Source organism: Cherax quadricarinatus, chromosome 5, assembly GCF_038502225.1.
Source record: "Cherax quadricarinatus isolate ZL_2023a chromosome 5, ASM3850222v1, whole genome shotgun sequence".
NCBI lineage: Eukaryota > Metazoa > Arthropoda > Malacostraca > Decapoda > Parastacidae > Cherax > Cherax quadricarinatus.
Genome location: NC_091296.1, coordinates 43,977,899 through 44,003,313, shown reverse-complemented (window position 1 = coordinate 44,003,313; position 25,415 = coordinate 43,977,899). Strand labels below are relative to the sequence as shown.

Here is a 25,415-nt window from a genome sequence, read left to right as displayed (position 1 = left end):
CCTGTGAAGTCCCCTCTTTTATAGTTTGGATTTTCCCTTTCTACTCCTCTTACCCTCTCCACTTGTAACTCTTCTTTTTATTCAAAGCTCAGAACTACGTGATCACTAGCTCCCAGGGGCCTTTCATATGTGATATCCTCAATGTCTGAGCTACTCAGGGTGAACACAAGGTCCAGTCTTGCGGTTCATCCTCCTCTCTTCCTCTGGTAGTGTCCCTAACATGTTGGTGCATGAGGTTTTCCAGTACGACATCCCTCATCTTGGCTCTCCATGTTTCGGGACCTTCATGTTGCTCCAGGTTTTCCCAATCAATCTCCCTGTGGTTGAAATCGCCCATAACCAGTAACTTTGCTCTACTCGAGTGAGCTCTTCTGGCCATCTTAGCTAGTGTGTCCACCATTGTTCTGCTTCTCTCTTCATATTCCTCTCTTGGCCTTGTGCAGTTCTGTGGCACATTGTACATCACTGCAATGGCTACCTTATGTCCCCCAGACTGAATTGTACCTACTATGTAATCCCTTTCTCCAATCTCGTCCATTCCTTCCATTTCCTGAAATCCCCATTGGCTTTTAATAAGCAATGCAACCTCTCCTTCCTCTCTGCTCCTTCCACCTTTCCTCAGGATCTGATATCCGGGTGTGAAGAATGTGTCTGTTATCATAAAGAGAGTTTTGTTTCTGTGACTGCTATGATGTCTGCGGATGTCTCCTTGATTCTTTCATGCCACTCCTCACTTTTATTCGTTATTCCATCTGCGTTCGTGTACCATACCTTCAACTTCTTTTCTAAAATTGTGGTCATGGGAGAATGGTGGGTTTGGGGGAGCAGGAGCCCTGGCACCAGCCTATAGGGGGTTACTCTGGGGGTGGGGCTTGTGGTTTGGGGGGTGGGGGTAGAGGGTGTGTGTGTGTGTGTGTGTGTGTGTGTATGTGTGTGTGTGTGTACTCACCTATTTGTACTCACCTATTTGTGGTTGCAGGGGTCGATTCATAGCTCCTGGCCCCGCCTCTTCACTGATTGCTACTAGGTCCTCTCTCTCCCTGCTCCATGAGCTTTATCATACCTCGCCTTAAAACTATGTATGGTTCCCACCTCCACTACTTCACTTTCTACGCTATTCCATGGCTTGACTACTCTATGACTGAAGAAATACTTCCTAACATCCCTTTGATTCATCTGAGTCTTCAACTTACAATTGTGACCTCTTGTGTCTGTGTCCCCTCTCTGGAACATCCTGTCTTTGTCCACCTTGTCTATTCCGTGCAGTATTTTGTATGTCGTTATCATGTCTCCCCTGACCCTCCTGACCTCCAGTGTCGTCAGGCCAATTTCCCTCAACCTTTCTTCGTAGGACAATCCCCGTAGCTCTGGGACTAGTCTTGTTGCAAACCTTTGCACTTTCTCTAATTTCTTGATGTGCTTGACTAGGTGTGAATTCCAAACTGGTGCTGCATACTCCAGTATGGGCCTGACGTAAATGGTATACAGAGTCTTGAACGACTCCTTACTGAGGTATCGGAACGCTATCCGTAGGTTTGCCAGGCGCCCGTATGCTGCAGCAGTTATCTGATTGATGTGCGCCTCAGGAGATATGCTCGGTGTTATACTCACCCCCAGATCTTTTTCCTTGAGTGAGGTTTGCAGACTTTGGCCATCTAAACTATATTGTGTCTGCGGTCTTCTTTGTCCTTCCCCAATCTTCATGACTTTGCATTTGGCGGGGTTAAACTCAAGGAGCCAGTTGCTGGACCAGGCTTGTAGCCTGTCCAGGTCTCTTTGTAGTCCTGCCTGATCCTCATCCGATTTGATTCTTCTCATTAACTTCACATCGTCCGCAAACAAGGACACTTCTGAGTCTATCCCTTCCGTTATGTCATTCACATATACCAAGAACAGCACAAGTCCAAGGACTGACCCCTGTGGAACCCCGCTTGTCACAGACGCCCACTTTGACACCTCGTCACGTACCATGACTCGTTGTTGCCTCCCTGTAAGGTATTCTCTTATCCATTGCAGTGCCTTTCCTGTTATGTGTGCCTGATCCTCTAGCTTTTGCAGTAACCTCTTGCGAGGAACTGTGTCGAAGGCCTTCTTGCAGTCCAAAAAAATGCAGTCGATCCACCCCTCTCTCTCTTGTCTTACTTCTCTCACCTTGTCATAAAACTCTAATAGGTTTGTGACAGGATTTTCCCTCCCTGAAACCATGCTGGTTGTCAATTATACACTTGTTTCTTTCCAGGTGCTCCACCACTCTCCTCCTGATAATCTTCTCCATGACCTTGCATACTATACACGTTAGTGATACAGGTCTGTAGTTTAGTGCCTCATGTCTCTCTCCCTTTTTAAAAATTGGGACTACATTTGCCATCTTCCATACCTCGGGGAGTTGCCCAGTTTCAAATGATGTGTTGAAGATCTTTGTCAATGGTACACACAATGTCTCTGCTCCCTCTTTAAGGACCCACGGAGAGATGTTGTCTGGTCCCACCGCCTTTGAGGTATCAAGTTCGCATAGCAGCTTCTTCACCTCCTCCTTGGTTATATGTACCTCATCCAGCACTTGCTGGTGCACCCCCCTGCTCTGATTTCCTGGAGTCCTACTGGTTTCCACTGTAAATACTTCTTTAAATCTTGTGTTGAGCTCCTGACACACCTCCCGGTCGTTTCTTGTGAATTCCCCATCACCCTTCCTCAGTCTGATTACCTGGTCCTTGACTGTTGTTTTCCTCCTGATGTGGCTGTACAACAGCTTCGGGTCACTCTTGACTTTCGTTGCTATGTCATTTTCGTATTGCCGCTGAGCCTCCCTTCTTATCTGTGCATATTCGTTTCTGGCTCTTCGGCTAATCTCTTTATTTTCCTGAGTTATCTGTCTTCTATACCTTTTCCATTCTCTAGTACACCTAGTTTTTGCCTCCCTACACCTTTGGGTGAACCAAGGACTCGTTCTGTTCTTCCCATTATTTCTGTTTCCCTTGGGAACAAATCTCTCCTCTGCCTCCTTGCATTTTGTTGCCATAAAGTCCATCATTTTTTGTACTGGTTTTCCTGTCAGTTCCCTCTCCCACTGAATGTCTTGAAAGAAGTTCCTCAAGCCTGAGTAGTTCCCCCTTTTGTAGTTTGGTTTTTCCCACCCTATTCCTGCTGCTCTCTCCACTTGGAGCTCAACTATGTAGTCGAAGCACAGAACCACATGATCACTAGCTCCCAGGGGCCTTTCATACATGATATCCTCGATGTCAGAACTACTCAAGGTGAATACAAGGTCCAGTCTTGCTGGTTCATCCTCTCCTCTCTCTCTGGTAGTGTCTCTAACATGTTGATGCATGAGGTTTTCCAGTACCACATCCATCATCTTGGCTCTCCATGTTTCGGGACCCCCATGGGGCCCCAGGTTTTCCAAGTCAATCTCCTTGTGATTGAAATCACCCATAACTAGTAACTTTGCTCCCCCCGTGTGCGCTCTCCTGGCCACCTCGGCTAGTGTGTCGACCATTGCTCTGTTGCTCTCATCGTATTCTTCTCTTGGCCTCCTGCAGTTCTGTGGTGGGTTGTACATTACTGCAATTATCACCTTATGTCCCTCAGACTGGATTGTTCCTACTAAGTAGTCCCTTTCGCCCGTGCCATCCATTCCTTCCATTTTCTCAAACCCCCACTGGTTTTTAATGAGCAGTGCAACTCCTCCCCCTCTCCTCCCTCTGTCTTTCCTGAGGATTTGATATCCGGTTGGAAAGATTGAATCTGTTATTATTCTGGTAAGTTTTGTTTCTGTGAGTGCTATTATGTCTGGGGATGTCTCCTTGATTCTTTCGTGCCACTCCTCATACTTATTTGTTATTCCATCTGCATTTGTATACCACACCTTCAACTTCTTTTCTAAGATTGTGGTCTGGGAGGTGTAATGGGGTTGGGGGAGTGGGAGACCTGATAAGGAACTATGGGTGGTTGCTGTGGGGGTGGAGTTTGTAATGCAGTGGGTGGGGGCATTGGATGTGGCATGGGTGTTTTGGTTTAGAGTGTTTGGTTGCACTGGGGTTGACCTGGTTGGGAGGCTTCTATAGGAAGTTGTGAGGGAGGCTTCATTTGATCTTCCTGTGTCTGGGATCTCCTGTCTGTCTTCTCCATCCCCTCTCTTTCCTCCTTTCGCCTTTGTACCATCTCTCTCTGTTTCTGCCTTTCTGCTTGTGTTCTGTCGCGGTCGAGATACACCTTCCTGTATGCCGGCATGTCCCTTAATCATGCTTTCTCCTGCAGGATCCTGTTCCGAGTCGATTCTGCCTTGAAGGTCACTTTCACTGGCCGGGTTCTTTTTTTTTACATACCCCCCTATTCTCCGAAAATTTTCCAGCTGGGTCATGTCGTCTTCTCCTATTGCTTTCATGATTCTTTCAATTGCTTTTTTTTCCCCTTGTTTTCTGGCTTCATATGTTTCCCCTTCAACTTCCTGGAGCCCATACACAAAGACTGACCTCACCCTTTCATTCTCCCACTGCATATCCCTGTGTATCCTCCCATTCAATTTGATTTCCTCCATTGCAGGTTTACTTTCTTCAGTTTCACTAGCTAATGTACTTGGGCTCAGTGGCTTATCATTTTCCCTTCTCGGCTTTCCCTGGGCTCTGCTGTGGTCTGTTAGGGCCTCCACATATAGCTTAGGTCTTTCATTTACTACATTCTCCACTGACTGAGCTTCTACATGCTGTTTTGCTCCTTCTTTCCCTACAGTCCCCTTATTTGTGACTGAGGTAGCATTCTCTGTTGTCAATCCCAAAATGTTCTTTAGTTCTTTAGGCTGTTTCAGATTTTTCAGTTCCTCTTCTAAACTCTGTATCCTGACCTCTGCTACTTTGACTTGCATCTCCCACTTCCTGCTTTCCATGTCTATCCTCTCTTCCATTCTCATGCTAAGTTCTTCTAGTTTCTTTTCCCATTCATGTTCCCTTTTTGTGAGCTCTGCTGCCCAGTCTTCCTTTGCAGTTTCCTCCTCCTGTCCCTTGGTTTTTCTTGTCGCTCTCTGGCAACCCATTTTTGTTTTATCCTGATTGCCTCAGAGTGGGAAACCTATGTAATTCTGTATGTTAGGTTAGTATTGTGTATGTCAGAGTGTGGGGGGGGGAGGTAGAGGAGGAACTGTGGCTATGTGGGAGATTAGTGGGAAGGGGGAGTGGGAAGGAGAGTGAAGCAAGTGAGTGAGCGGGAGAGGGAGAGGGGGAAGGAGGGAGAGGAGGGAAGGGGGAGGGTGAAAGAGGGAGGGGAGGGATCAGGTGAAGGAGTGAGTTGTCGGTGGGGGAGGGGGGAGTGTATGTGTGTGTGGGGGGGGGTGTGGGGGGTGTGTGTGGGGGTGTGTGGGGGGGTGTGGGTGTGGGTGTGGATGTGTGTGGGTGTGTGTGGGTGTGTGTGGATGTGTGTGGGTGTGTGTGGATGTGTGTGGGTGTGTGTGGATGTGTGTGGGGGTGTGTGGGTGTGTGTGGGGGTGTGTGGGTGTGTGGGTGGGTGGGTGTGGGTGTTCGTGCGCACACTAGGCTACGCTACTCTTTTGAAGATCATAAAAATTTTTTCACAATCAATTCCTTATTAATATACACTAATATATGCTATATAATATTAATTGTGTACACTTGTGTTTGTGTGTACACTTGTGTTTGTGTGTGTGTGTGTCTTTACTAGCTTGTCGTTCTTTGAAAAAGAGGGGGGGTCACGTTAACACTATCTGTTATTGTTGTTGTTTCACCGGTACTCTCCCGGCCCAGATGTTCGCACACTAGGCTACTTTACTTTTTGAAGATTATAGGATTATTTTTTCTCACTCAATTCCTTATTAATATATACTAATGTTTATTATAATAATAATTACGGGTGCACACGTGTGTTTGTATGTGCGTACTTATTTACTAGCTTGTCCCTCAGAAAAACGGAGGGGGGGGGTCACTAGGCTACACAACTCTTTCTGGAGTTTACCTGGCAATATTTAGATAATTTACTAACCACTATCTATCTCCTGGTACTGAAATAGGGAGAGAGAGATGGTATAGCATACAACCAGCAGGGCGAGACACTGAGACTTTAGACACTAACCAAAATTAACCACAAATAGGCAAGTGATGTCGTCTGCACAACAATGGAGGTTCCTGCTGGTCGGCTGCTATCAACTCCTTCAATTTTGTAACTCCTTCAGGAACATTATCATGCATTCAAGTTTTTATTTTCTTTTTCTTTTAAGACTTGGTATTCCCTCTTTTTTCTTTAGTACAGTATTATTGTCATAACAAGTCTGATGATGTTAGCTACATTCACAACACCAACAGCTGGGGATTGACTAATTTTTTCTTACTTTCAGTATTTACTTAATCACTCTTTCATGACCTTATCACTACACTGCTGTTATAACCAAGTACGATGACCGCTAATAATATCTTAGGACAGCCAATAGAACGCTAAATCCTGGGAGCACTATTCAGCGATACTGCTTCACGTGTATGTGTGTGTGTGTGTGTGTGTGTGTGTGTGTGTGTGTGTGTGTGTGTGTGTGTGTGTGTGTGTGTGTGTACTCACCTATTTGCACTCACCTATTTATGATTGAAGGGGTCGATTCATAGCTCCTGGCCCCGCCTCTTCACTGATTGCTACTGCACCCTCTCTCTCCCTGCTCCATGAGCTTTATCAAACCTCGCCTTAAAACTATGAATGGTTCCTGCCTCCACTACGTCACTTTCTATGTTATTCCACTGCCTAACAACTCTATGACTGAAGAAATACTTCCTAACATCCCTTTGACTCATCTGAGTCTTCAACTTCCAATTGTGACCGCTTGTTTCTATGTCCAATCTCTGGAACATCCTGTCTTTGTCCACCTTGCCTATTCTGCACAGTATTTTATATGTCGTTATCATGTCTCCCTTAACCCTCCTGCCCTCCAGTGTCATCAAGCCAATTTTCCTTAACCTTTCTTCGTAGGACAATCTCCTTAGCTCTGGGACTAGTCTTGTTGCAAACCTTTGCACTTTCTCAAATTTCTTGACGTGCTTGACCAGGTGTGGATTCCAAACTGGTGCTGCATACTCCAGTATGGGCCTGACGTAAATGGTGTACAGAATATTGAACGATTCCTTACTGAGGTATTGGAACGCTATCCTTAGGTTTGCCAGACACCCGTACACTGCAGCAGTTATCTGATTGATGTGCACCTCAGGAGATGTGCTCGGCATTATATTCACCCCAACATTTTTTCCTTGAGTGTGGTTTGCAGTCTTTGGCCACCAAGACTATACTGTGTCTGCGGTCTTCTTTGCGCTTCCCTGATCTTCATGACTGTGTATCTGGCAGGGTTAAATTCAAGAAGGCAGTTGCTGGACCAGGCTTGTAGCCTGTCCAGGTTTCCTTATAGTCCTGCCTGATCCTCGACCATTTTGATTCTCCTCATTAACTTCACATCATCTGTAAACAAGGACACTTCTGAATCTATCCTTTGCATTATGTCATTCACATATACCAAAAACAGCACAGGTCCTAGGACTGACCCCTGTGGAACCCCGCTTGTCACAGGCGCCCACTCTGAAACCTCGTCACATACCATGACTCATTGTTGCCTCCCTGTCAGATATTCTCTGATCCATTGCAGTGCCTTTCCTGTCATGTGTGCCTGATCCTCTAGCTTTTGCATTAACCTCTTGTGAGGAACTGTGTTGAAGGCCTTCTTACAATCCAAGAAAATGCAGTTTGTCCACCCCTCTCTCTCTCGTCTTACTTATGTCACCTTGTCATAAAACTCCAGTAGGTTTGTGACACAGGATTTTTCTTCCCTGAAACCGTGCTGGTTGTCGATTACATACTTGTTTCTTTCCAGGTGCTCCACCACTCTCCTCCTGTTGATTTTCTCCATGACTTTGAATACTATTCACGTTAGCGAAACAGGTCTGAAATTTAATGGCTCGTGTCTCTCTCCTTTTTCAAAAATTGGGACTACATTTGCCATCTTCCATACCTCAGGGAGTTGCCCAGTTTCAATAGATGTGTTGAAGATCTTTGTTAGTGGAAACACAGCATCTCTGCTCCCTCTCTAAGGACCCAAGGAGAGATGTCTGGTCCCACTGCCTTTGAGGTTTCAAGTTCACATAGCAGCTTCTTCATCTCCTCCTCGGTTATGTGTACTTCATCCAGCACTTGTTGGTGTACATCCCTGTTCTGATTTCCTGGAGTCCTACCTGTTTCCACTGTAAATATTTCTTTAAATCTCATGTTGAGCTCCTCACATACCACTTAGTCATTTCTTGTGAACTCATCACCATCCTTCCTCAGTCTGATTACCTGGTCCATCACTGTTGTTTTCCTCCTGATGTAGCTACATAACAGCTTCGGGTCAGACTTGACTTTCGATGCTATGTCATTTTCGTATTGTCGCTGAGCCTCCCTTCTTATCTGTACATATTCGTTTCTGGCTCTTCGGCTGATCTCTTTATTTTCCTGGGTCCTTTGTCTTCTGTACCTTTTCCATTCGGTAGTACACCTAGTTTTTGCCTCCCTACACCTTTGGGTGAACCAAGGACTCATTTTGGTCTTCCCATTATTTCTCTTTCCCTTGCGAACAAACCTCTCCTCTGCCTCCTTGCATTTTAATGTTACATAGACCATCATTTTTTTTACTGTGTGTGTGTGTGTACTTACCTAGTTGACCTCACCTAGTTGTGGTTGCAGGGGTCGAGTCATAGCTGCTGGCCCCGCCTCTTCACTGGCCTTTAAAAGGTCACTCTCCCCACACCATAAGCTTTATCATACTTCTGCTTAAAGCTATGAATGGATCCTGCCTCTACTCCATCGCTTCCCAAACTATTCCACTTCCTGACTACTCTGTGACTGAAGAAATACTTCCTAACATCCCTGTGATTCATCTGTGTCTTCAACTTCCAAATGTGTCCCCTTGATGTTGTGTCCCATCTCTGGAACATTCTGTCTCTGTCCACCTTCTCAATTCCTCTCAGTATTTTAAATGTCATTATCATGTCTCCCCCTATCTCTTCTGTTATACAGTGTCGTCAGATCGATTTCCCTTCACCTCTCCTCGTAGGACATATCCCTTAGCTCTGGGACTAGTCTTGTTGCAAACCTTTGCACTTTCTCTAGTTTCTCTACGTGCTTGGCTACATGTGGGTTCCAAACTGGTGCTGCATACTCCAATGTGGGCCTAACATGCACAATGTACAAGGCCCTGAACGATTCCTTATTAAAATGGTGGAATACTGTATTTAGGTTTGCTTGGCGCCCATATGCTACAGCAGTTATTTGGTTGATGTGCTCCTCAACAGGTGTGCCTGGTGTTATACTCACCCCAAAATCTTTTTCCTTGAGTGAGGTTTGTAGTCTATGGCCCTCCTAGACTGTACTATGTCTGCTGTCTTCTTTGCCCTTCCCCAATCTTCATAACTTTGCACTTGGTGGGGTTGAACTCCAAGAGCCAATTGCTGGGCCAGGCATGCAGCCTGTCCAGACCCCTTTGTAGTTCTGCCTGATCCTCGTCCTATTGATTTTTTCTCATCATCTGCCAACAGGGACACTTCAGAGTCTATTCCTTCCGTCACGTCGTCCAAAATACCAGAAACAGCACCGGTCCTAGGACTGACCCCTGTGGAGCCCCACTCGTCACAGGTGCCCGTTCTGACACCTCGCCACGTACCATGACTCGCTGCTATCTTCCTGACAGGTATTCCCTGATCCATTGTAGTGCCTTCCCTGTTATCCCTGCCTGGTCCTCCAGTTTTTGCACAAATCTATTGTGTGGAACTGTGCCAAACGCCTTCTTACAGCCCAAGAAAATGCAATCTACCCGCCCTCTCTCTCTCTTGTCTTACTGCTGTCACCCTGTCATAGAACTCCAGTAGGTCTGTGACACAGGATTTCCCATCCCTGAAACCGTGTTGACTGTTGTTGATAAGCTCATTTCTTTCTAGGTGTTCCACCACTCTTCTCCTGATAATCTTCTCCATGACTTCTTGTCTGTCCACTTTTTTAAAAACTTGGACTGCATTTGCTGTCTTCCATACCTCAAGTAATCTCCCTGTTTCGATAGATGTGTTGAATATTGTTGTTAGAGGTACACATAGCACCTCTGCTCCCTCTCTCAAGACCCATGGAGAGATGTTATCCAGTCCCATCGCCTTTGAGGTGTCTAGCTCGCTCAGAAGCCTCTTCACTTCATCCTCGGTTGTATGTATTGTATCCAACACTTGGTGGTGTACCCCACCGCTCTGTCTTTCTGGAGTCCCTTCTGTCTTCTCTGCAAACACTTCTCTGAATCTCATGTTGAGTTCATCACATACTTTGCGGTCGTTTCTTGTGATCTCTCCTCCTTCCTTTCTCAGCCTGATTACCTGGTCCTTGACTGTTGTTTTCCTCCTGATGTGGCTGTACAACAGTTTTGGGTCAGATCTGGCTTTCGCTGCTATGTCATTTTCATATTGTCAATGGGCCTCCCTTCTTACCTGTGCACAGTCATTTCTGGCTCTACGACTGCTCTCCTTATTCTCCTGGGCCCTTTGCCTTCTATACTTCTTCCATTCCCTAGCACACTTGGCTTTGCCTCCCTGCACCTTTGGGTGAACCACGGGCTCATCCTGGCTTTATCATTATTCCAGTTACCATTGGGTATAAACTTCTCCTCAGCTTCCTTGCATATTGTTGCCACATATTCCATCATCTCGTTAACTGACTTCCCTGCCAGTTCTCTGTCCCACTGAACCCTGTTCAGGAAGTTCTTCATTCCCTTTCTTGTAGTTCGGTTTTGTTCGTCTGGCTCTTCCTGTTCCCCCATTCACTTGTAGCTCTACTGTGCGTTCAAACATTAAAACCACATGATCGTTGGGCCCAAGGGGTCTTTCATATGTGATGTCCTCAACATCTGCACTACTCAAGGTGAATACTAGGTCCAGTCTCGCTGGTTCATCCCCTCCTCTCTCTCTCTCGTAGTGTCCCTTACGTGTTGGTGCATGAAGTTTTCCAGTATCACCTCCATCATCTTAGCCCTCCATGTTTCTTGTCCCCGATGTGGTTCAAAGTTCTCCCAATCGATTTCCTTGTGGTTGAAGACACCCATGATCAGTAGCTTTGCCCTGCTTGCGTGAACCCTTCTTGCCACTTCAGCCAGTGTGTCAACCATCGCTCTATTACTCTCATTATACTCTTGCTTTGGCCTCCTGTTGTTCTGTGGTGGATTATACATCACTGCAATTGCCTTGGAACCTCCAGACTGAAGAATTCCTATGAAATCCCTTGCTTGTCCACTGTCTCCTCTCTCCAGTTCATCAAACTCCTATCGGTTTTTGACCAGCAGTGCCACTCCTCCACTCCCTCTGTTCCCTCTGTGTGTGTGTGTGTGTGTGTGTGTGTGTGTGTGTGTGTGTGTGTGTGTGTGTGTGTGTGTGTGTATGTATGTGTGTGTGTGTGTGTGTGTGTGTGTGTGTGTGTGTGTGTGTGTGTGTGTGTGTGTGTGTGTGTGTGTGTGTGTGTGTATGTATGTGTGTGTGCGTGCGTGTGTGTGTGTGTGTGTGTGTGTGTGTGTGTGTGTGTGTGTGTGTGTGTGTGTGTTTGTATGTGTGTGTGTGTGTGTGTGTGTGTGTGTGTGTGTGTGTGTGTGTGTGTGTGTGTGTGTCTGTGTGTGTGTGTGCGTGTGTTTCTGTGTGTGTGCGTGTGTGTGTGTGTGTATGTGTGTGTGTGTGTGTGTGTGTGTGTGTGTGTGTGTGTGTGTGTGTGTGTGTGTGTGACTCATTTGTGTCTTCAACTTCCAATTGTGGCCTCTTGTTTCTGTGTCCCCTCCCTGGAACATCCTGTCCTTGTCCACCTTGTCTATTCCACGCAGTATTTTATATATCGTTATCATGTCTCCCCTGACCCTCCTGTCGTCCAGTGTCGTCAGGCCGATTTCCCTTAATCTTTCTTCATAGGACATTCCCCTTAGCTCTGGAACTAACCTTGTTGCAAACCTTTGTACTTTCTCTAGTTTCTTGACGTGCTTTATCAAGTGCGGGTTCCAAACAGGTGCTGCATACTCCAGTATGGGCCTGACATACACGGTGTACAGTGTCTTGAATGATTCCTTACTAAGGTATCGGAATGCTGTTCTCAGGTTTGCCAGGCGCCCATATGCTGCAGCAGTTATCTGATTGATGTGTGCTTCCGGAGACATGCTCGGTGTTATACTCACCCCAAGATCTTTCTCCTTGAGTGAGGTTTGCAGTCTTTGGCCACCTAGCCTATACTCTGTCTGTGGTCTTCTGTGCCCTTCCCCTATCTTCATGACTTTGCATTTGGCAGGATTAAATTCGAGAAGCCATTTGCTGGACCAGGTGTCCAGTCTGTCCAGGTCTCTTTGAAGTCCTGCCTGGTCCTCATCAGATTTAATTCTCCTCATTAACTTCACATCATCTGCAAACAGGGACACTTCTGAGTCTAACCCTTCCGTCATGTCGTTCACATATACCAAAAATAGCACTGGTCCTAGGACCGACCCCTGTGGGACCCCGCTCGTCACAGGTGCCCACTGTGATACATCATTACGTACCATGACTCGTTGTTGCCTCCCTGTCAGGTATTCTCTGATCCATTGCAGTGCCCTTCCTGTTATATGCGCCTGATGCTCTAGCTTCTGCACTAATCTCTTGTGAGGAACTGTGTCAAAGGCCTTCTTGCAGTCCAAGAAGATGCAATCAACCCACCCCTCTCTCTCTTGTCTTACTTCTGTGTGTGTGTGTGTGTGTGTGTGTGTGTGTGTGTGTGTGTGTGTGTGTGTGTGTGTGTGTGTGTGTGTGTGTGTGTGTGTGTGTGTGTGTGTGTGTGTGTGTGTGTGTGTGTGTGTATGTGTGTGTGTGTGTGTGTGTGTGTGTGTGTGTGTGTGTGTGTGTGTGTGTGTGTGTGTGTATGTATGTGTGTGTGTGTGTGTGTGTGTGTGTGTGTGTGTGTGTGTGTGTGTATGTGTGTGTGTGTGTGTGTGTGTGCGTGTGAGTGTGTGTGTGTGTGTGTGTGTGTGTGTGTGCGTGTGAGTGTATGTGTGTGTGTGTGTGTGTGTGTGTGTGTGTGTGTGAGTGTGTGTATGTATGTGTGTGTGTGTGTGCGTGTGTGTGTGTGTGTGTGTGTATGTGTGTGTGTGTGTGTGTGTGTGTGTGTGTGTGTGTGTGTGTGTGTGTGTGCGTGTGTGTGTGTGTGTGTGTGTGCGTGTGTGTGTGTGTGTGTGTGTGTGTATGTGTGTGTGTGTGTGTGTGTGTGCGTGTGTGGACACGTGCGCATGCGTGTTTCACATACACCACACAAATGAGATGACTCAAGATTACAATAGGTCAAGTATTTAGACTTACCCAGGTTTGCAGAATGATGTTGCGAACATCATCGTGGAAGGCTAGTAGATGTGAGGCTCCGAGTACCACCTGGGTCATTACCCTCAACTTCATCTCTTCCTTAATACACTCGTACACGTCTGTACCCCCGAACACCACCAGGTAAGGCAGTCCCACCTCCTGTGCCAGAAAGATAGAATAATGCAAGGTTATATCCAAAACTTCGTTGAAATATTACATTTTTCACGACATGATATATATATTATATATATTATGTCGTGCTGAATAGGTAAAACTGGTCAATTAGTAAGAACTCATGTAAAATTAACCCTTTTTAAACTTTTCTCTTCTACATTCAAAGATATATTTTTTTCATTAATGTTAATGTAAAATTAATAACTTTGTACCAAATGAACCTTAGAAAGCTTACCTAACTTTATTATAACAAGCGCAATTTAATTTAGCCTAATCCAGTTAAATATATTTTAGATAAGTTCACAATTTAATAATAAACAAACAGAATGAAATATATTTTTTTCATTAGGTTCAGATTTTTGCAAAATTGATATTAAAGCCAAAATCGCAGGTTCTACCTATTTGGCACCACATTATATATATCTATATATATATATATATATATATATATATATATATATATATATATATATATATATATATATATATATATATATATATATATATATATATGTATATATATATATATATATATATATATATATATATATATATATATATATATATATATATATATATATATGCAACAAGATCACAGTAAACAGGTAATTTCAGAATATGCAAAACAACCACCCACCAACAAACTAGTTTGTTGGTGGGTTGTGTGAAAGACCTGTCTAGTTGGGCCAGCGGGCCTGCTGCAGTGTTCCCTTTCTTATGAGTAGCACGTCAGGTGTTGCTTTGTTGTGGGATTTGATAGTGAGGTGTGGGCTAGACCTTTTATATGCCTTCCATTGATGCATTATTTTCATTGTTCCTCGATAATGTGAGTAGTCACGAAAGTGCTTGGAATTTCTCTATTGTTTCACAGTGATTGTTTTGCATATATATATATATATATATATATATATATATATATATATATATATATATATATATATATATATATAAATATATATATGTATATATATATATAAATATATATATCTATCTATATATATAAATATATATATGTATATATATATATATATATATTTATATATATATATATATATATATATATATATATATATATATATATAGGTAGGTAGGTAGTAGGTTGGTAGACAGCAACCACCCAGGGAAGTACTACCATCCTTCCAGATGACTGTGAAACAGAAACCTGTAACTGTTTTGCATGATGGTAGGATTGCTGGTTTCTTTTTCTGTCTCATAAATGCGCTAGATAACAGGGATATCTTGCTACTCCTACTTACACTTTGGTCACACTTCACAGACACGCACATGCATATATATATATATACATACATCTAGGTTTTTCTCCTTTTTCTAAATAGCTCTTGTTCTTCTTTATTTCTTCTATTGTCCATGGGGAAGTGGAAAAGAATCTTTCCTCCGTAAGCCATGCGTGTCGTATGAGGCAACTAAAATGCCGGGAGCAATGGGCTAGTAACCCCTTCTCCTGTAGACATTTACTAAAAAAGAGAAGAAGAAAAACTTTATAAAACTGGGATGCTTAAATGTGCGTGGATGTAGTGCGGATGACAAGAAACAGATGATTGCTGATGTTATGAATGAAAAGAAGTCGGATGTCCTGGCCCTAAGCGAAACAAAGCTGAAGGGGGAAGGAGAGCTTCAGTGGGGGGAAATAAATGGGATTAAATCTGGAGTATCTGAGAGAGTTAGAGCAAAGGAAGGGGTAGCAGTAATGTTAAATGATCAGTTATGGAAGGAGAAAAGAGAATATGAATGTGTAAATTCAAGAATTATGTGGATTAAAGTAAAGGTTGGATGCGAGAAGTGGGTCATAATAAGCGTGTATGCACCTGGAGAAGAGAGGAATGCAGAGGAGAGAGAGAGATTTTGGGAGATGTTAAGTGAATGTATAGGAGCCTTTGAACCAAGTGAGAGAGTAATTGTGGTAGGGGACCTGAATGCTAAAGTAGGAGAAACTTTTAGAGAGGGTGTGGTAGGTAAGTTTGGGGTGCCAGGTGTAAATGATAATGGGAGCCCTTTGATTGAACTTTGTAAAGAAAGGGGTTTAGTTATAGGTAATACATATTTTAAGAAAAAGAGGATAAATAAGTATACAAGATATGATGTAGGGCGAAATGACAGTAGTTTGTTGGATTATGTATTGGTAGATAAAAGACTGTTGAGTAGACTTCAGGATGTACATGTTTATAGAGGGGCCACAGATATATCAGATCACTTTCTAGTTGTAGCTACACTGAGAGTAAAAGGTAGATGGGATACAAGGAGAATAGAAGCATCAGGGAAGAGAGAGGTGAAGGTTTATAAACTAAAAGAGGAGGCAGTTAGGGTAAGAATAAACAGCTATTGGAGGATAGATGGGCTAATGAGAGCATAGGCAATGGGGTCGAAGAGGTATGGGGTAGGTTTAAAAATGTAGTGTTAGAGTGTTCAGCAGAAGTTTGTGGTTACAGGAAAGTGGGTGCAGGAGGGAAGAGGAGCGATTGGTGGAATGATAATGTAAAGAGAGTAGTAAGGGAGAAAAAGTTAGCATATGAGAAGTTTTTACAAAGTAGAAGTGATGCAAGGAGGGAAGAGTATATGGAGAAAAAGAGAGAGGTTAAGAGAGTGGTGAAGCAATGTAAAAAGAGAGCAAATGAGAGAGTGGGTGAGATGTTATCAACAAATTTTGTTGAAAATAAGAAAAAGTTTTGGAGCGAGATTAACAAGTTAAGAAAGCCTAGAGAACAAATGGATTTGTCAGTTAAAAATAGGAGAGGAGAGTTATTAAATGGAGAGTTAGAGGTATTGGAAAGATGGAGGGAATATTTTGAGGAATTGTTAAATGTTGATGAAGATAGGGAAGCTGTGATTTCGTGTATAGGGCAAGGAGGAATAACATCTTGTAGGAGTGAGGAAGAGCCAGTTGTGAGTGTGGGGGAAGTTCGTGAGGCAGTAGGTAAAATGAAAGGGGGTAAGGCAGCTGGGATTGATGGGATAAAGATAGAAATGTTAAAAGCAGGTGGGGATATAGTTTTGGAGTGGTTGGTGCAATTATTTAATAAATGTATGGAAGAGGGTAAGGTACCTAGGGATTGGCAGAGAGCATGCATAGTTCCTTTGTATAAAGGCAAAGGGGATAAAAGAGAGTGCAAAAATTATAGGGGGATAAGTCTGTTGAGTATACCTGGTAAAGTGTATGGTAGAGTTATAATTGAAAGAATTAAGAGTAAGACGGAAAATAGGATAGCAGATGAACAAGGAGGCTTTAGGAAAGGTAGGGGGTGTGTGGACCAGGTGTTTACAGTGAAACATACAAGTGAACAGTATTTAGATAAGGCTAAAGAGGTCTTTGTGGCATTTATGGATTTGGAAAAGGCATATGACAGGGTGGATAGGGGGGCAATGTGGCAGATGTTGCAAGTGTATGGTGTAGGAGGTAGGTTACTGAAAGCAGTGAAGAGTTTTTACGAGGATAGTGAGGCTCAAGTTAGAGTATGTAGGAAAGAGGGAAATTTTTTCCCAGTAAAAGTAGGCCTTAGACAAGGATGTGTGATGTCACCGTGGTTGTTTAATATAATAACAGATGGGGTTGTAAGAGAAATAAATGCGAGAGTCTTGGCAAGAGGCGTGGAGTTAATAGATAAAGAATCACACACAAAGTGGGAGTTGTCACAGCTGCTCTTTGCTGATGACACTGTGCTCTTGGGAGATTCTGAAGAGAAGTTGCAGAGATTGGTGGATGAATTTGGTAGGGTGTGCAAAAGAAGAAAATTAAAGGTGAATACAGGAAAGAGTAAGGTTATGAGGATAACAAAAAGATTAGGTGATGAAAGATTGAATATCAGATTGGAGGGAGAGAGTATGGAGGAGGTGAACGTATTCAGATATTTGGGAGTGGACGTGTCAGCAGATGGGTCTATGAAAGATGAGGTGAATCATAGAATTGATGAGGGAAAAAGAATGAGTGGTGCACTTAGGAGTCTGTGGAGACAAAGAACTTTGTCCTTGGAGGCAAAGAGGGGAATGTATGAGAGTATAGTTTTACCAACGCTCTTATATGGGTGTGAAGCATGGGTGATGAATGTTGCAGCGAGGAGAAGGCTGGAGGCAGTGGAGATGTCATGTCTGAGGGCAATGTGTGGTGTGAATATAATGCAGAGAATTCGTAGTTTGGAAGTTAGGAGGAGGTGCGGGATTACCAAAACTGTTGTCCAGAGGGCTGAGGAAGGGTTGTTGAGGTGGTTCGGACATGTAGAGAGAATGGAGCGAAACAGAATGACTTCAAGAGTGTATCAGTCTGTAGTGGAAGGAAGGCGGGGTAGGGGTCGGCCTAGGAAAGGTTGGAGGGAGGGGGTAAAGGAGGTTTTGTGTGCGAGGGGCTTGGACTTCTAGCAGGCATGCGTGAGCGTGTTTGATAGGAGTGAATGGAGACAAATGGTTTTTAATACTTGACGTGCTGTTGGAGTGTGAGCAAAGTAACATTTATGAAGGGATTCAGGGAAACCGGCAGGCCGGACTTGAGTCCTGGAGATGGGAAGTACAGTGCCTGCACTCTGAAGGAGGGGTGTTAATGTTGCAGTTTAAAAACTGTAGTGTAAAGCACCCTTCTGGCAAGACAGTGATGGAGTGAATGATGGTGAAAGTTTTTCTTTTTCGGGCCACCCTGCCTTGGTGGGAATCGGCCAGTGTGATAGTAAAAAAAATAATATATATATATATATATATATATATATATATATATATATATATATATATATATATATATATATATATATATATATATATATATATATATATGCCTTATTTGGGAATCTCCTATTCCATTCTGATAATATTGCTATGATCCAAATTTGTACTTCGAATATCCTCTAACGCCACTATCTATGCTATCACTTAATCTTGTGTACTTGTCAATGTATGGTACAGTAACAGCTAAATGCGTTATATAACCATTCACAACTGACGTAGTATGAGGTTTTGGTGTGTAGACACAGGTCGAGTGTCACCAATCCATCATGAAACCACCAGGTATGAAGACCAATCTACGATTTTGTATAGCATTGTTGTTTAAGATTGTGTACAATAGACTATTAAATATCTATCGAGCTTTTATAGCCAATAATTTGAGTTATACATGTATACGGTATTCATGTCATGTTTCATGTTTAATTATGTTTCTTTCTATGACAACTGTTGGTGGGGTTTACAAGGTTCCATGTACTCTGTGGAAAATACTGTATATTTTCCAAAAATGCAGTGTATTTTGTATGTAAATTGATGGAATATATTGTAGTAATAAAAATTAATTCGTAAATAAATAAAGAACCAGCGAGAGTGGTGAGCGTGACTGGGGAGGGGAGCCGCCATTGTTTTTTGAACTGGGCAAGAGAAAGTTAGTGGAAATTGGAAGAATTTTCGTCACTCTAGAGGTTAAATTGTGTTTAAAAACCTCTCAAATAGGAGCCAAAATTGTTGGATTTGCAGTCCTGCAGAACTTGAGAATTAGGCGACTGGACAAGACTTTGTAATTAGACGTAAACAGGATAAAATTACCCCAGTTGAGTGATGTCTATATATTGAAATTCTGGCCAGTATTTTCTTCATATTTTAGGCAGGAGGTTTGTGTATGACGTACCAAGTAATCTCCAGATAAATTGGTGAGTGTTATTATTATAAATTCTCCTTCAATGTATATGTAGCCATTTGTTAAATTTAACATACAGTCCACATATTTATATTAATGTTGCACCAGAATTCCTGGTGATGTATATTTCATCTGAAATTAATGTATGTCCAGAGCGACTTGTGGAGATATGAGTGGAGTAGGTATTGAAGTAGGACATTTTTTTCGACCTAGGATGTCCTAAAATTCCTACTTGTCTCTGTAACCTTGATAATAATTATCTTTGTCACTTTTATAAAATTACTAGTATGTATCTAATGAGATTCATCCAGATAATTTTAATTTTCCATATAGTTGCCCGTTGGTCCTTGATCGAATCGGATGTAATTAGTGAAGTCATTAATTAGTGAATTAATTACTTAATAATTATATGTGAAATGACAGAAGGAGGTGGATCTTAAGTCCACAAATTTACTTAATGTGTAGTGGATTATAATTACCACAATAATAATTTTGCTAAGCTAAAGTGTAGCTAGGATTTATATTAATATATTTAAAATTTATATTATAATTTCCTTACATATGTAATTGCTAAGCTCAAGTGTATCTAGGATTTATATAAATGTTTTTAAAATTTATATTATAATTTCCTTACATGTAATTGCTAAGCTCAAGGATAGCTAGGATTTATTCAAAGGTAAGTTGTAATATTTACCTTTATAAAGTACATAATTAAATACATAATCAGTGTTATTAATTAAGTTTAATTTAATACATTGCACCATGGGTGAAAATGAGGAAATTAATGTAGAGGACAAACACATGGAATTTAGAGCCAAAAAAGCATCATTGCAGGCTAGAAAGGGTCATGTAACAAAGGCATCCAATAAATGTTTGGAATTAATGAATCAGGAAACTGTGAATACTGATGATTTAAAATTGTATTTAGATGCATTAGGGAATAGATATGATTCATACAAATTATATTATTAAAAATATGAAGGAGATTTGTTAGTAAATTGTGCAGATGAGACAGAAATGGATCTTATGATTAACCAGTATTATGAATTAGAAGAAAAAATTCTTTCTTGTTAAAGTCAGGCTTTGAATATATTAAAAGGTGTAAACCAGGCAGTTAATCTATTCCAATAAATAAGATGTCTTTGCCAAAACTCCCAGAATTATGTTTACCTGTATTTAATCCTGAAGAAAACTGGGAGGAGTTTTGGTCAATATTTAAAGCAGCTGTGCATGATACGAGTGATCTAGCATGTGTTACTAAATTATTTTACCTAAAAGGACAGGTAAGAGGAAATGCTCACATGCTCATACAAGCCTTTACCAATGTAGATGATTCTTACAAGGAAGCAGTTGACTTGTTGAAGGTCACTTATGGCAATTTAGAACAAAGTAGGTTGGATCTAGTAACTATCATTGTTAATTTAAAAACTCCAGATCACACTTACAAAGGTTTACAGCAGTTTAGAGTTAAATTGGAGAGCACTCTCAAAACTTTAAGTAATAAATATAATCTGAAGGATTCAGACTGGTTATTAAGTGCCATTGTACAGAATAAATTAAGCTGCAAAATACTTGAATGGATCTCAGACAAATATCAAAAGGGTTATTTTGGTCTGGAGGAAATAAGACTAGGTCTACAAGAATTAATTGTGCAGTTGCAGACCAGCCAACAAACTCATTTTAAAGATGCAACACATAATAACTCTGAGGTATCTGTCAAGTTTCACAAAGGGAAAAATTATCCCAATGTTAATAATCAAAATTCATTTCCTAAAAAGAGTTGCATAGGTATATATCAAGTAGCAGGAATCAGAAATAATGATTCTCCACAAGGTAAGAAGAATAAGTACCCTCCTAAGAGTAGCCCAGTTAATAAGAAACCAGTCAAAGAAAATAGAGATTGTCTCTTCTGCAAGGGTACTCATTTTTCTAAGAATTGCAATGCATACAATTTATGGAATGATAAAGCTGAAAGATTGGAAGAACTTGACAGATGTATCAGATGTCTAGTTAATCACAATGTAAAGGATTGTCATGCCAAATTAAACAACTGTTATCATTGTCACAAAGGAAGACACTATATAGTCATGTATAAGGGTCTATAGGATAATGTTGATAATAATGATAATGTTGACAATCCTGACACAACAGTAGCTAATGTAAAAATTGCTGCTAATATTAATAATGATGGTTTTGCTGATGTAGCCTTACCTGTGTTACAGGTAAAAATTGATGATAAAAGGCATAAATCAAAAAATGTAACTGCATTGTTAGACCAGGGATCCCAGCGTACTTTCATAAAACGTAAATGTCTTAATGGGATGAAGGTACAAATTGAGATCCTACAAATGGGAGATCCTAAAATTATCTGGTTTTCTCTGGGATAAAAGGGCTCAATTGTATGACACTGTTTATGTAACTGTCAGGTTGGGCAATGAGAAAAAATGTGTTAATGCAGTAATTGTAAATAGACTTTCAGAGAAAATATCTACAGTAGGGCTTAGTAAAGCTACAGAAAGACTCTCACATAATGTAAATTTAGCACCTTCTGGTGTAAGTGATGATTCTGTAGGCCCAATAAATATTTTGATAGGTAATGACTATTATGCCTCCTTTGTAAAGGGTATGGTAAAGAAATGTGGTGTCAACCTTTTGAAGACTGCAGGAGGCCATGTAATGTATGGTAGGATTCCTCGTAATAATAATTCATGACTAGAGGAAACTACAAATACCATAACTGTGTGTCTTACTCATGAAGTCGTACCCCAGTATAATTCTTCCATAGAGGATGGTGTTAAGCCAGTGCATAAATTATGGTAATTAGACAGCATTGGAATAAATGTAAATGAAGAAAGTCCAGATGATTCTTTTACTCAGGAACAGTACCTGAGAGATGTAAAATTTAAATCTGGATAATACTGGGTACGACTTCCGTGGAGACTGAACCATCCAGAATTGCTCACTAATTACAGAATGGCATATGGACACTTAAAGGCTCAGCTCCGCGAACTGAGTAAGACACCAGAATTGTTGACTGCCTATAATGATATAATTACTGAACAATTAATTAATAAATTTATAGAAGAGGTACTTCCTGAGCAAGCCAAAATTTATGGTCACTATTTGCCACATCACGGGGTGAAGAAGGATTCTAAGACCACTCCTCTGAGGATTGTGTTTAATTGTAGTGCCAGGAGTAACAAAAATGTACCTAGTTTAAATGACTGTTTGATGACAGGTCTGTCATTGACGGAAAAATTAGGAGATATCTTATTAAATTTCAGGGTGAAGAATTACGCCTTTACGGCTGATATAAGTAAACACAAATAACCCGCACATAGAAGAGAGGAGCTTACGACGACGTTTCGGTCCGACTTGGACCATTTACAAAGTCACACTTACCAGAAGTTGAGGTTTATAAGTGGAAGACAGGAATAAATAAAGGGGATGTAAATAGTGTGCTGAAAATATCTAGCCTAGACAGGACTCGCAGCAATGGTTTTAAGTTGGAAAAATTCAGATTCAGGAGGGATATAGGAAAGTACTGGTTTGGTAATAGAGTTGTGGATGAGTGGAACAAACTCCCAAGTACCGTTATAGAGGCCAGAACGTTGTGTAGCTTTAAAAATAGGTTGGATAAATACATGAGTAGATGTGGGTGGGTGTGAGTTGGACCTGATAGCTTGTGCTAACAGGTCGGTTGCCGTGTTCCTCCCTTAAGTCAATGTGACCTGACCTGACTAGGTTGGGTGCATTGGCTTAAGCCGGTAGGGACTTGGACCTGCCTCGCATGGGCCAGTAGGCCTTCTGCAGTGTTCCTTCGTTCTTATGTTCTTATGTAGGACGCCTATATATAGCCGTCCTGCTCCACTTCTGGTTAGTGTGACTTTGTAAATGGTTCAAGTCGGACCGAAACGTCGTCGTAAGCTCCTCTCTTCTATGTGCGGGTTATTTGTGTATCGTTTCAGTCATGGTATTGTGCCTTTTTCTTTTTTGTTTGTTATTGACATAAGTAAAGCTTTCCTAAGAGTGGGTTTACAAGAGGCTGACTGGGATTGTACCCGCTTCTTATGGCCTGAGAATCCTAGTGACCCACTTAGCCCTCTGAAAACCTTTCGCTTTAGGAACATATTATTTGGTGCTACATCCAGTCCATTCCTACTTCAAGCAACGATAAATACACACCTTAAACGTATGGGAAGTCCATTGAGTAAAGTAATGAGCAAACAATTTTATGTGGACAATTTCCTGGGTGTGACATCATTGGAAGAGGAACTGTTAATGACTTATGGAGAGGCTAATAAAATAATGCAAAGTGGAAATATGCCTCTGAGGGAATGGAATAGTAATTCGTCCAAATTAAAGGACAAAATAAGTAAAGATTACCCTGGAGATTAAGTACCAAAATGTAGTAATGTATTAGGATTAACTTGGGATACTGAGAGAGATTTGTTAATGTTAAAACCTAATAATTACAGTATGCCCAATAAATTAACTAAGAGAGTTTTGCTTGCCGAAGTTTCCAAATGTTTTGATCCACTAGGCTTAGTGGGAAATTGTTAATACAAGAAGCATGGAAGCTTAAATGTGCTTGGGATGAAACTCTACCTGAGGAATTCATCAACAGGTGGGATGAATTAATTGGTGATATTGAAAAAATTCCAGTGTTGGAGTCCCCACGCCAGGTGGTCAATCCAGATGGGAAAAATATACTCCACATTTTTTATGATTCAAAATTGGCATATGGAGCAGTTGCTTACCTTCAATGTAATAGTGTTATTTCTCTTATGTCTAAGACTAAAGTGTCTCCACTTAAATCACGTACCTTACCTCAGTTGGAATTAACAGCCATTTATGTAGGAGTCAAATTAGCTAATTATATAAGAAATAAGTTGCAGGAGATAAATATAAGCGACACCCTAATTTGGTCTGATAATGAGGTATCCTTACAATGGATTTGTAATGGAAACAGTAAAATTGTGTACGTACAAAACAGAGTCGCTGAAATTAATCAGATGCAAGAGAGGTATAATAGTTTGGGTCAGAATATGTTAACATTTAATCATATACCTGGTGAGGAGAATCCAGCTGATTTCTTGTCTCGAGGTTTACCTTATGCTAAATTCGTAAATGTTGTATCATGGATTAAAGGACCGAGCTGTTTGGTAAATAAAGCTAATTGGCCTGTACGAAAAGGTGTATATTACTCCTGTTGAAATTACTGTGACAACCGCTCCAATAGTTTGTCCTTCCTTAGCCATTGATATAAATAGGCATTCTTCTTTACCCAAACTAATCATTGTAAGTAAGTTGGTGTTTAAATTTCTAAACAAGATGAATATCTCATATAAGTTTTCACGTCCTCTTGAATATTGGATAAAGAGGGTACAGGAAGAAATCTATGGAAATGAGATTAAATTAATGATGGAAAGAAAAACTGTGAAAGATTCCATAACAGAGAAACTGGGGCTGTATTTAGAGAATAATGTAATTAGGTGCAGAGGTAGGTTACAAAATGCTGAATTGGGTGATTATGCTAAATACCCTATCTTACTGCACAAAATTCATCATTTAACAAATTTGATTGTTTTAAATGCCCATAAAAATGTAAAGCATGGTGGAGTACAAGATACCTTGAATGTATAAGGGAAACTTTCTGGATTCCACAAGGACGGCAAAGTGTAAAAAGGGTGATTAAATCTTGTGTAATATGTCGCCGTGTGGATGCCAGATCCTATATGTACCCAGGTCCTCAACCATTGTCAAAGAAGCATGTACAATTAGTGAAACCATTTGATGTAACAGGTGTAGACTATAGTGGTCCAGTCATTTTAACAGGTACTTCAGATGGTGTTCCATTGAAAGTGTATGTGTTTGTTCACTTGTACTGCTACCAGGGCAGTTCATTTAGAAGTGGCTCAGGACTTGTCTGCAGAACAGTTTATACAGCTGTTTCGAAAATTTGCACCTAGGAGATCCTGTCCGAGATTGATGATTTCGGATAATGCCACTAATTTTGTAGTGGGTGCTCAACACTTAATAGAATTAAATAATAGTAATGATGTTCAATCTCTGTTAACCCAACGAGGGTGTACCTGGAAATTTATTACTCCTAGAGCCCCTTGGCAGGGGGGGGGGGCTGTATGAAAGACTGATAGGCACAGTGAAGAGGTGTCTCCGTAAAGTACTACACAGCAAGACAATTAATCTGGAAGAATTCCGTGCGGTGTTGGTGGACGCGGAGAATCGGATAAATAATCGGCATCTCTCGTACATGAGTG

At 41.5% G+C, this 25,415-nt stretch overlaps 1 protein-coding gene across 6 annotated transcripts in view; it reads right to left on the bottom strand.

The window, feature by feature from the left end:
* Window positions 1-25,415, bottom strand: part of LOC128684764 (collagen alpha-1(I) chain) — a 195,684-nt gene that overhangs the window by 112,008 nt on the left and 58,261 nt on the right. For all 6 annotated transcript variants that reach the window (XR_011394188.1, XR_011394189.1, XR_011394190.1 and 3 more), the window contains exon 4: window positions 13,341-13,499. Coding sequence is in view for 2 of the 6 variants with exons in the window: in XM_070101722.1 (XP_069957823.1) it covers window positions 13,341-13,499 (159 nt within the window). In the remaining 4 variants the exon portion in view is untranslated. The remainder of the gene's footprint in view (window positions 1-13,340; window positions 13,500-25,415) is intronic.